Source organism: Seriola lalandi, unplaced genomic scaffold (genome assembly GCF_002814215.2).
Source record: "Seriola lalandi dorsalis isolate HSWRI2012SDOR001 ecotype SW California unplaced genomic scaffold, Sedor1 jcf7180002054554, whole genome shotgun sequence".
NCBI lineage: Eukaryota > Metazoa > Chordata > Actinopteri > Carangiformes > Carangidae > Seriola > Seriola lalandi.
The window spans coordinates 129022-141311 of NW_019525107.1; the positions used below are offsets into that span (position 1 = coordinate 129022).

The window sequence follows — 12290 nt, forward strand, 5'->3', positions numbered from 1 at the left end:
CTACACTACCTGAGCAAATGTCCACCACTGGTCATGTCCTCCCAGCCTATATTAATGTCCTGTGTGACTTTTTAAACGTCATATTATTGAATCTTTGTTGAAAATAGCTGCTGGACTCAACATCTGGATGATATGTATGGTTTAAGGGCCAAATTAAAAGGGCCAAATTAAAAGGGCCATTACAACTTATTAAAACTGTGAAAACGACACTTCAATTTACTCCTCAAAAAAGCCTCAATTTTTAAATCAAGAGGAAAATTGAGAGCTATATATATATATATATATATTTTTTTTTTTTTTTTTTTTTTTAATGTGGCATTTTAAGGTACAAATTAAGAGGTACATGTAATTTTTTGTACATGTTAAGGGGGTTCTGCCCTTTAAAACCCGTCAAACCATACTTCCTTTATTTGAGGAGTCAGGTCCTCCCAGCCTATGTTAAACTCATCAGTGGCCTTGTTTAATGTCACATTATTGAATCTGTGTTGAAAATAGCTGCTGGACTCAACATCTGTTCTTTACCTTCTATTTCTAGACGGCTACTGGCTGCGATCTGATTGGCTGAAGGAGTTGTCAATCAGGGTGTCCTTGCCGCCCACTTCCGCCCAGCTTCAGAGGCAGTGCACTCTTCGATTGTTTATGTCACTAGCGCTTTAATTTGACCTTAATTCACAGGTACATTTAATTGGATTGTGTTTAAATCTTCGTGTGTGTGCTGGTATGTGTTTGTCGGTGTCTGTGCTGATAACGTTAGCTAATCTCTGCTGTCCACTCTCCAGCTGATGTTTTAACTCAGTGCAGCAGCGATGCTAACGGCTAGTTAGCTAGTCAGATAGCTAACTAACAGCTCCGGGGAACGGATGTACTGACAGCTGTTATTTTATTCATAGCATGGTCTAGAAAATGTTTGGCTTTGACGACCACTGCCAGCTGCCCTGCTCGGTGTAACGAGCTGTCCGTGTTGCAGGTAGTGTGTTTGGCTGTCTGTGATGCTTGGAGAGAGGCTGGGCTGCAGGGACAGGCCGATGGTGGAAACATGGCTTCTGAGTAACGCTTAGTTACTTTTTCTGCTCAGTATGAACAGCGAGGAGGAGTTTTACGACGCTGAGACAGGTGAGACGGACTGAGAGTGGTCTGTAGTTAAACATATTTACTTATCGTGTCTAAAAATGAATGAACCGCGTCTTTACTTTCTTCACCCCCCTCCCCCTCCTCTTGCCCCCAACAGGGCTGGAGTCAGATGATTCCTGTGAGGTCAGTTTTAAAGATGCCCTGGTGTTTGACAGCAAGCAGGTGACCGACGGCAGCACCACACAGGAGAATGGGGTGTGGGAGCGCAGGTGAGGGATGTATAGAAGTCTGTATGCGTGTATGCACTGTTGTATTCGGATAAATTACATCTTTTGTTGTAATTTTAAGCGAAAAGAAGTAAATACGACCCCTGCAGCAAACATTACAGCATTACAATTGAGCCTTTCTTCAGATCTTAATGCACCGTTACTGCTTGTGAAACACTCAGATTATCATTAACTCATTTGGCCTTAATTGACTTGTTACGACTTGTAAGGCATGTCAAGAATTGTCATTAGAAGTTGTCAGCCAATAATAAATTCTCCTTGAAGAAACTGACTGAGGACCTGAAAATGATGCCTAACTGGAGGCTATAACTAAGATGTCAGTGCTTCCAGTTTGAAATTTCAACTGTCAGTAAGAAATGAAAGCTATGGATCTCAAAGACACAGACATTTTTCAGATAAAACAGCACAACCGCAGAGAAGAAAGGTAAACCCATCCTATGACAGCAAAGGACGTGAAAGGAAAAATGTCCCACTGTGCAGCGTTGATGCACAAACATGATACATGGAAGAATCTTCAGAAGGAAGCCTTACCTGTGATCTCATCACAAAGTACCTCTGAAATATACAGAGCAACTTCTGGATAATCCAGAGTTGTTTTAGAGATATGTGCTGTGCACAGAAGATGTTAGGATGGAGATCTAAGGCCACAATCACCAAAGGTGTGTATGGAGGAAAAAAGGGAGCGACGTTTGAGGAAAAGAACAATTTGCCATCTGTTAAGCATGTGAGTGGAAATATTCTGCTTTGGGGTTGAGCCAGTGGCACAGGAAACATTGCACAGATACATGGAAGAATGGATCCCACTATATATCAGCAAACTCTGGACCCAAATTGAAACTGTAAAGAGCTTTGCCTCTCCAACAGGATGATGATCCAAAGTAAAACTCAAAATCCAACATGACCTACTTCAAGAGACACGAGCTGAAGATTGTGTGACAGCTCTCTCAGTCCCCTCACATGAGCATCATTGAAAGACATAAGATTCTCAGTCATCCGAGTCATTGTATCTCTTAGCTTTAACTACTCTTGTTTGAGGTTCCTCTCATATGAAAGGCTTCTTCAGGTGCAGCTGGTGAAACGTCTACAAGAACCTCAAGCAAGTCCAGCTGCACTCCTACAGCTCTGAGAGATCATTGGAAATCCGTGTGTAGATCTTAAAACATTCTGCGTGTGCAAGACAGCCTAAAAAGATCTTATAACTTCAAGTGATCTGCAGGGAGACTGTAAGCTGTCTGTAAGTAGTGCCAAAGGGGAGGTTACTAAACTGACTTGGTGTGGTGCTCAAACTTTTTTTTTTTAGGTTTATGAACTTAAAAAGTAACGGTTCATTAACATTTGAAGAAATGCTCATTTTCTGCAGTGGAGTTGTTTCTTTTTTTCTTCAAAAATCAACAAAATACCTCATTTGCACACGTTTGGCCAAACTATTGTTACCTCCCGCCAGCAGTAGGCTCTGACCCGTAGCTTGGGTTATTTAGCTTGGCTCGTTACTTAGCTGCTAACTAGCTCTCAGTCCGGACCAGGCTTTGCATTCACGTTAAAGTGCTTTGTTCCCACGCTGGCAGCGAACACAACTCCCGGCCTTTCAACACTGTCACGTCGTTATCCTGAACTTATCTAGACACTTCTTTCTGACTACCTGTAGCATGTAGCTTCTCCGGCTGCACGGCACGCGGCTCAGTCTCACTCGACGGCACAAACTCACACGACAGATCTCTACTTCCCAGGACACCTCAATCACTACGTCACACACACAGGTTATCCACAAGGCCCCGCCCTTAAGGGGGAAGGCTGGGCAGGTGACACCGGTGACTACAGATGCATGTATGTGTGTATTTATGTATGCGTGTTATCACATGACCACATTAGAGTTTGGGTTCATGATTTGAGGGTTTCATCATGCATGCACTCACACGTGGAGGCAGAAAGGGCAGTGTAACCACATTTTTATGATGTTAGGTAGTGAGCACCTCTTCTGCCAAGCATGTCGGTGTAGCTACAGTCATCAGTTGTATTATTGACCAACCATTAAGAGCCAGCTGTTAACAGATACACTGTCAAAGGTTTTGTCTGATTTTACAAGATCTTTACAATCTTATTTGGTCCAAATGTGTTCCAGGAAAACCCTGCCTGCTGAAATGATCTCCAGAAACAATTTCAGTGTGTGGAGTATACTGAAGAAATGCATCGGCATGGTGAGTCCCTATTACAAGTATGAGAATAGAAAGCTCAGGTTCAGGTACTCAGGCGGTTTAATCTGATTTTCTGACATCAACTTTGCTACGAACAAGCAGTATCCAGATTCTGGGGTGGTGTAGCATGCATTTTATTTTTAAATAATTGAGTACTTTACATACTTCAGCTTTCAACTCGCCTCTACAAGATGAGTCTTGACTGAACTCGCTGTTCTTTCCAATGCTCAGATGGCTATAATTGGTTTGGGAAATGCACTCTTTGCAGCCATCTGAAAGAACTAAAATAACTTGAATGAACACCTGCATACAGTCGATGCAGAAGTCATGGTTTTGTCTTTCACACAGTTGAAAGGGAGTGCATTTCTGTTGCTTAGAAGTTAAATAATATGATGCATGAGCTTCTTTGAGTAAAGTATTTTGTACAACAGTGCTGTTTTACTCTTTGAATCTAGTATATGATTTTATTAATTTTTTATTTTTGTTGGGGTGTTACAGGAGCTGTCCAAAATAGCCATGCCAGTTGTGTTTAATGAGCCGCTGAGCTTTCTCCAGAGGATCTCAGAGTACATGGAACACACTCACCTTATCCACCAAGCCTGCAGTTTATCAGACTCCATAGACCGCATGCAGGTAGAGATAACAGATGACTCTGATGTTGTGTATTTGTTCAATATAATATCACAATGTTAACATAACAGCTTGATTTAGCAATTAATTTTCTGTCGATTGAAAAATCAACTAATCATTGCAGGTCTACTCTGACCCACTTCATGTCTCTGTGACAGGTTGTTGCGGCATTTGCTGTTTCAGCTGTAGCATCACAATGGGAAAGGACTGGAAAGCCATTTAATCCTTTACTGGGGGAGACATTTGAACTCATAAGGTATTAGTCAAGACTGTTGGCAAAAGCCTGTGGAAACTTGAAACTGCATAGTACAGTTTCGCCTTGATGATAGCATTTTTACTTTCATTTATGAGAGTTTTTAAATGTTTTTTAAGGGAGGATGACGGATACAGATTGATCTCGGAGCAGGTGAGCCACCACCCCCCTATCAGTGCCTTCCATGCTCAGTCTCTGAAGCAAGAGTTTGAGTTTCATGGCTCCATCTACCCGAAACTCAAGTTCTGGGGCAAAAGTGTGGAGGCTGAGCCCAAAGGCACCATGACACTGGAGTTACTGAAGTGAGTATTTATGTCACTTATCTGTGTGGATTTTCTGCATGCCCGTACTCGTTGTTGTTGTTGTTGTTGTTGTTGTTGTTGTTGTTGTGCTTTCATATAATTGTTTTAATGATTTGTTCGTACTCGATGTCTGCATGTGGAAATACTTTGAATGTTCTTGGCTTTTCCTGAAATTTCAGTTTTGCTTTGTTGCTTGCTTGATTTTGCATGAAAATGTGAAAGTTAAAACAGCCATGACATCGATATAGCCAAACAATATTTAAAGTAGTTCCACATTATAGCAAAGGCACTTTATTGGTTTCCTAGCGAGAGTTAGATGAGAAGATCGATACCACTCCTGTATGTGTCTGTTAAATATGAAGCTACAGCCAACAGCTGGTTACCTTAGCTTAGCACAAAGACTAGAAACGGGGGGAAACAACTAGCCTGTTTCAGTTCAAAGGTAAAAAAAAAAAAATCCACCTTCCAGCACCTCTAACGCTCAGTAATTAACAATAACACTGTGTAGTGTAAAACTATTCATTCAAGAAGCTGTGATTTTCTTACAGACATAAAGAAGCGTACACGTGGACAAATCCGTTGTGCTGTGTACATAACATCATCCTGGGGAAACTCTGGATTGAGCAGTATGGAACTGTGGAGATAGTCAACCACAGGTACAATGACAAACACTGCATTGCAAGATTTAAACCGTCCACCGGTGCTTACTGATTGATATACATATTTCCTCCATTTATTTCCTCAGCACGGGGGATAAGTGTGTGTTGAACTTCAAACCATGTGGGATGTTTGGGAAAGAGCTGCACAAAGTAGAAGGTTATATTCAAGACAAAAGGTAAGAGCGTAACCATAACAACACTGTGAATAGCCAGTGGCTGTGATTTAATTTTCTCCAAGGTGAATTTTCTGTCTCTGCTGTGGAACCAGTAAGAAGAAGCGGCGAGTGATCTATGGGAAGTGGACAGAGTGCATGTACAGCGTGGACCCCAAGGTTTATGAAACATACAAGAAGTCAGACAAGAAGACGGGAGGAGACTTGAAGAAGCCCAAACAGGTGAGTGACGCTCCGATTTGACTAGAAACTGATGAACCGACTGACATCTAACCTTCCACTGAGATGAAATGCTGCTTAGAGTCTGTTCTCACGCTTGTCTTTGACTTGTTTTATCTGTCTTACAACGTGAAGTAATCTGTGAATTTTACTCATCACTCTAAAATGTTTTTCTCAAACGGTATCTTTTCCTTTCACAATAACATGCAGTGGCTTTAGTAGAAGGTAAGGTAAAAGTGTATTTGATATCTGTAGTGTGCTAATGCTGTTGTCTAGTTCCAGTTATGTTCAAAGTGCAGTGTATGATTAGATCATTGCCAGCACTAATCCATAATGTCTTGCAATGACATGCATTGTTGCTTGAGAGACGTGTTGAATTTGTGGCAACTGTATTTCTGTGAATCACCTGTTTGCACATGTATTCTACGTACTGTAAGCTTTAGCTAGTTGGTCCATGTGTGATGATAATGTTATTATTTATCTGGTTGGATCTGTGTGTGTGTGTGTGTGTGTGTGTGTGTGTGTGTGTGTTTGTGTTTGTGTGTGTGTGTGTGTGTGTGTGTGTGTGTGTGTGTGTGTGTGTGTGTGTGTGTAGGAACATAGTTGTGAAGGTGAGGAAGCAGATGAGATGCCAGAAGTTCAAGAGACTGTGACTGTGATACCAGGAAGTGCCTTACTGTGGAGGATAACGCCGCGGCCTACTCACTCAGCACAGGTCAGTGTCACACACACACACACACACCATAGCTGTGTCTCAATTCATGGGCCACATCCCTCAGAGGACGCAGTCTAAGGAGGTGTGGCCTTTGTACTCGCCCTAGACCGCAAAGGCTGAATCAAAATAAGTCTCGCCCACAGAGGATCTCCACTTCGCTTCACCAGCTGTACCTGCCCTTATCGTTGTGTTGCAGCTCCTGTCGCTTAGCAACCTTAAGAACATGAAACTTTTTTTTTTTTTAAATTGAAGTTTTAAGGCCCTTGGTTTTTTTTTTTTTTGGGGGGGGGGGGGGTTAACAGTTGTACCGCCAGCTGTTCAACTGAGCTGAAACCCTATACTTTAAAATATTATTTTCATTACTTAACCTCTGCTGTGTTCCGTCCTGCGTTTCCTTTGTAGATGTATAACTTCACCAGCTTTGCCATGACACTAAATGAGCTGGAGCCCAGTATGGATAGACTGATGGCACCGACAGACTGCCGGCTGAGGCCCGACATCAGAGCCATGGAAAATGGAGACATAGGTAACCCCAGCCTCACATAAACGCGACCTCTATAAATGCTGAGACAAGCTGAAACTATTCCTTCCACACATCACTGCATTACTAGAACCCTGACGCGATGCTGTAATGGCTTCTTCATTATTTTTGTGTTTTATAGAGACGGCAAGTACAGAGAAGGAGCGGTTAGAGGAGAAACAAAGGGCCGCACGCCGGGAACGCTCCATGGATGAGGAGGACTGGTCAACCAGGTGTGTGTGAGTTATAAATCTGTAACTTTACATGGTGTATTCTCAGGAGGTTGCAGCTGGAGCCCCTCTCAGACATGCACCTCGTTATGTAAATGTGATGGTAACTTAACTTGTCGGTCTCATGTTGGAATAACACCCGAGTCCCTTCTGCGTAAAAGTCACAACTGCAATCTTAAGACATAAGACGTATAGTAGTAACATTTCCACATCACTGGTCTGAATTGGATGCAGTCAGATTAATTAAAAGTGATAATCCGGGTAATTTGACAGGGGGTTGTGTGAGGTACAGTCAGTTTATTACCTGTCGTAGACTCAGAATGGCGCCCTCGCAGTTGAGAGAAACATCAGGGAGCTCCAGCACAGAAGTTGAGTGATGCACTGCCGTGGACGAGGCCATCCCCAAAAACGTGTTTTTGCCACTTTAAAAAAAAAAAAAAAAAAAAAAGGTGTATAAAAAGAAAATTCAGTTTTATCAGGGTCTGAACAGACTCTGTGGACACTGAAGATTATCTGTCTAGATGATCTGGTCTGACAGCTGTTAAAAACAGGAAAAAGTCACTCATTAACGTAAACAGGAATTTTACCAAGGGAGGCTTTAAAGATTGAAATGTACATGTGAATCTCTCTCTGTATTTTAAATTTCTTAAAATGAAAGTAAAACCTGATTTAGGTTTCACTTTCTCCACAAGGTTGTTAATGTGAATATGGAGAGACAATTTGTCATTCAGTCATAATCTAAGATATTTGTATGCAGAGACTTTTTTTTAATGCAATTCCTTCAGCAGTTTTAAGACTGATGTCATCTACACCTTTTGTACAGAATGTAAATAGATCCTGGAGAAAGTCATCAATCTGTTTTTGTGTGTTATTTTGTGATTCATTTTAACTGGTAAAATGATGACACGAGTGTGTGAAATGCAGTTTGCAAGCCAGCAGTCGCCTCATTTAACCAAGGAGCGACTCTTTATTTCACTGTGTCATCTGCTCACAGATCAATCTTTGCTGGCTGCATGCTCTCCCCAGTATTGTTTATAAAGAAATAAAACAAGACGGGTGTCAATAAAGTCTTGTGGTGTTATCCCTTCCTCTGGTGAAAGAAATGGCAAATATTGCACAAGCCTCATTGCTGTTTGCGTAAAGGTTTGTCACATCCGAGTAAAGCCAAAGGAAAATGTCATCATTTGAACAGACTGCTGAGACCAGCAACATGATATATTCCATGTCTCAAAAGAGCTAATGAGTGTCTCCCAATTTACTGGAATTCAGCCATTGTACATGAAATATAATTTCAAAAAATATAAAAAAAATTATTAGAAAAAAATCCCACTTTGAATTAAACTAAATGCAGAAAATGCTCCACACATTATAATTGAAACATGCTCCCACAACTGCACATTGCTCCTGTTATGTAACGTTTTCCCTTAACCCTGTCATTAAAAACAGGTCTCACTTGCCTTCTGTCTCCTCAGGTGGTTCCAGCTGGGAACAAACCCCCACACAGGAGCTGAGGATTGGCTGTACACAGGTGGATACTTTGACAGGAATTACACTGACTGTCCCAACATTTATTGACACAGGAGGTGCTCAGTGTGAAGATCTCCTCACTGATAGGATTTACTTTGTTTCTCTCAGCATCTAAGATTTGTGTCTTTGTGACATCCAGACGCTCAGTGGTACTGTGTCTTTGTTTGAATCAATGAAAAGCTGATATCAAAAATGTGATCAGACAGTTTATCAGATTATCTGCAATTGACTGTGAACGTTGTCCACAGGAAAAGAAAAAAAAATATTAAGGAGAATTTTAGAGTTTACTTACTGTAAATGTTGAGCATCAAACATCTTCATCTTTATATTCCCTAGTCATATTCTGATGTTGACAATAATCCACATGTATGTAACTCACCTGTTGAGGGTTTTAAACCAGTCACCTGTGTGATCCCTGCGGTGCTGCTGCAGGTCACAAAGCTCAGACTTCTAAAGGATATATTTTCAGGTTTAGTTCAGGTACTCAACCATAGCCTCACCTGTAGACACTCCACACACTTCTGTCAAGTTGCATTCAGATATCAGGGGTTATTTAAACACATCTGCTACTTTTATATATAACCTATTTGAATATTAGATGTCTATTTTAGTTAGCACTAAACGTCCCTAAAACATCACAAGTGTGATAATTTTCTGTGAATAGAGACATACAGTAGAAACAAAAGCTGCTTACAACCATGTTTACTGCCACAGTAAACAGAAATTGTTGGTGCATTATATTGTTGTCCGCTGTAACATAGTTAATGTGTATAATAACTGGTGCATGCATGGTCACCAAGATGATTATTTACACACTTTAAAGCCATAAAAAAAACTTCTTCTGCACTGAGTATAGTAGGATACTGTAATAATGTATTCACATAAAACTTTAAAGCAAAGGCATACAGAGCGTATTGGTTTAAAGCAGGGGTTTTCAAAGTCCGACACTGTGGGCTCCACCACCTGACAATTGTTGATCTTTTTGTCTAGATGTTCACAGGGTCTCAACGCAGTCAATACCTGCAGATGAATGGATAGAGGAGAGTGTCCGTGTTCCCAGAATATAAAAACCACGTTGATGGGACGTTCTGAGCCTCAGTACTGTCGAAAAATATCAAGACAGACAAGAAATATAATGTTGCCAAGGAAACAGTTAGTTACCTATGGCCGACAACTTGAACACCATTTTTTTGTTTACATTTGGCAAATTGGCCTCATTAAATTTATGCTGAATTATATATTAACAGTTCCTTTTCGCAATTTACCCATGGATGTACAAACACCTATCAATGGTTTAGTTTGATACGGAAGAACACTTAAAAATGTGATGATTCTGAGGCAAATTCTGGGGTTATAATTCTGTCATTTCTAATCTGACTTTTGGATGTTTATTCAAAATTGAAGAAATGACACATGATATTCTCGGGAAGTGTCAGATCAGATTTGACTGCGTTGACTGGGTCCCTTTGTGGAGGTGCACTTTGAAAATCTCTGGTTGAAATAGAAAGCTGTGTCATATTGACTCCTGATTATAGCTACTGTCTTCACATGTGGACAAGTAACTCTGACTGGAGTATCCAGTTTGAATTCCTTGGTCATTTTTCAATAAATCAAAGCTGTGTTTTTGGATACAGCAGGAACGAATAAGACAGGACACTGAAGGCACCATGAACCTATGCAAACTGATCCATCCAGTCTGCCCTCCTAAAATGTGAAAAATAAAATAAAACACTTAATTTTTCTTTAGCTAGTAGCCAATGTGTGCTTCAGACGCTACAGAGGCAGCGGCTAATGAATTTTGTGCTGATGATATGATGCTCACATACAAACTGTACAGCCGTGTGGTTATTAGACAGTGTAGAGATGTTCCTTCTTGTTTCTGAGCACTAACCTTGCATTAAACTGCACATTTGACCGCTCACAGTCCTATGCACATATTGTATCGTGAAATGTCCAACATCATGTCTTCCCCCAGCTGCTCTCAACTTTACTCTGAATTCAAAGCACTTTGTGACGCCTGCAGACACCTAAAGGTGCAGGTTCAGTCTGATGGTTCCTTTGATCTCATACTCTTTACGCCCTTCTCTGTCTGTCTAGCATCCATTTGAAAATGTTTACATTGTATGTTCATTGATCTGTTTTTCCTCCTCCTCATACTGTTATCCACACATAACCATATGCATACAAGGTATATTTAAGAAATAAATTATGGACTATTGAAATTACAGCCATGTCACTGTTTGAATAATCAGATTTTTAGTATCAGTTCTACACTTTGACATCAATGTGTTTTTATACCAGTGATTCCCAACCAAGTCTTTACAAGATCATTTATAGGATAGTAAAGACAAAATATTTTTCTGCTACACAACATAATGTATTTTTTCTGACTTTTCAGGCCTCTAAAAATATTAAAAAGAAACTGAGAAGGACAAACTACTCTGATTATTGACATAATGCAACATTTGACAAGCAGTTACAAGTAGACAAGTATTTTCATTGTTGATTCATTATTTTTGGGCATTTCTCAACTTTTTTTTTTTTTTTTGACATTTTATAAACAAATGATTTAATCTATTAATTGAAACAATAGAATCTTTAGAGGATAAAGCTGGAGTTTTTCTTTATTCTATTATGAACAAATCCCATAAAAAAACAAAACCAACAATGTTAGTCTGTCTTGGAACTTCTTGAGACAAAAATAATATATATATAATATAATTTAATTTAGGCTGAATAATTTCCTACAACAGATTGAAAATGTAGTATTTAAACATCACTAATAAAAGAGTAAATAGTGCATTTGCTGTAAACTCATTTTGGCAGCAAATTTAGTGCGATATTGAGTATTTATGGCATAAAACACAGTCTGTGTGTTCCTTGTAATCCATGTACATGTTACCCAGTGCAGCAGTGTGGTTTATGTGTTAATTTTACAATTAATTTCAAAGGAATAAGATCTATCATGCTTTGAACGGCTGCTCAAGCAATAGTTGTTAGTGAGATCATTACATGGTTGTTAAATACACAATATTATCACAGTTATCCTTTAAGCCTGGTCCTACTTTATTACTTGATCTTGCAGTCCACACTTGAATGGAAAAGCCCCCGTGGACCACAAAGAGACACATGACTGCAAAGACACAGAAACAGTTAAAATTTCTCTGTGTATCTCTGTATTCAATTTGTGCATATGAATACAGAGATACACAGAGCCACCACAAAGAAACACAAACTACTACAGAAGACACAGAACTATTACAGAGAGGCACAAAACTGCCATCAAGACACAAAACAGCTGAAAAGAGGCACACAACTACACAGAGGAAAAAACAGTTAATACAGACATGAAATTACCACAAAGAGGAAAAAACTGTCTTAACAGATACAAAATGAGAGAAGACGACTGAAATGAGAGGCAAAACAACTACAAGATGTTGCAAAGGGACCAATGCAGCCCCTTTTTGTGTCTCCTTCAGTCTAGGTGTCATGTTCCAATAAGAAAGACTTAA

General features: G+C 40.0%; 1 protein-coding gene across 3 annotated transcripts; it reads left to right on the plus strand.

Moving 5' to 3' along the window:
* The first annotated feature begins 570 nt into the window (after positions 1-570).
* On the plus strand, positions 571-11003 carry LOC111661928 (oxysterol-binding protein-related protein 2-like). 3 transcript variants are annotated; one of them, XM_087176433.1, is made up of 14 exons: positions 571-675; positions 968-1113; positions 1229-1340; positions 3478-3553; positions 4049-4183; positions 4339-4436; positions 4553-4735; positions 5284-5391; positions 5481-5570; positions 5663-5789; positions 6382-6501; positions 6904-7027; positions 7164-7260; positions 8724-11003. In XM_087176433.1, exons 2-14 carry the CDS (start codon positions 1077-1079, stop codon positions 8824-8826), a joined length of 1410 nt encoding a protein of 469 aa, XP_087032559.1. In that variant the 5' UTR covers positions 571-675; positions 968-1076; the 3' UTR covers positions 8827-11003. The 3 variants fall into 3 exon arrangements, with proteins under 3 accessions (XP_087032559.1, XP_023271396.1, XP_087032560.1); XM_023415628.2 differs by having other exon boundaries at positions 7164-7254; XM_087176434.1 differs by having other exon boundaries at positions 597-675; positions 1076-1113.
* The last annotated feature ends 1287 nt before the right edge of the window (positions 11004-12290 follow it).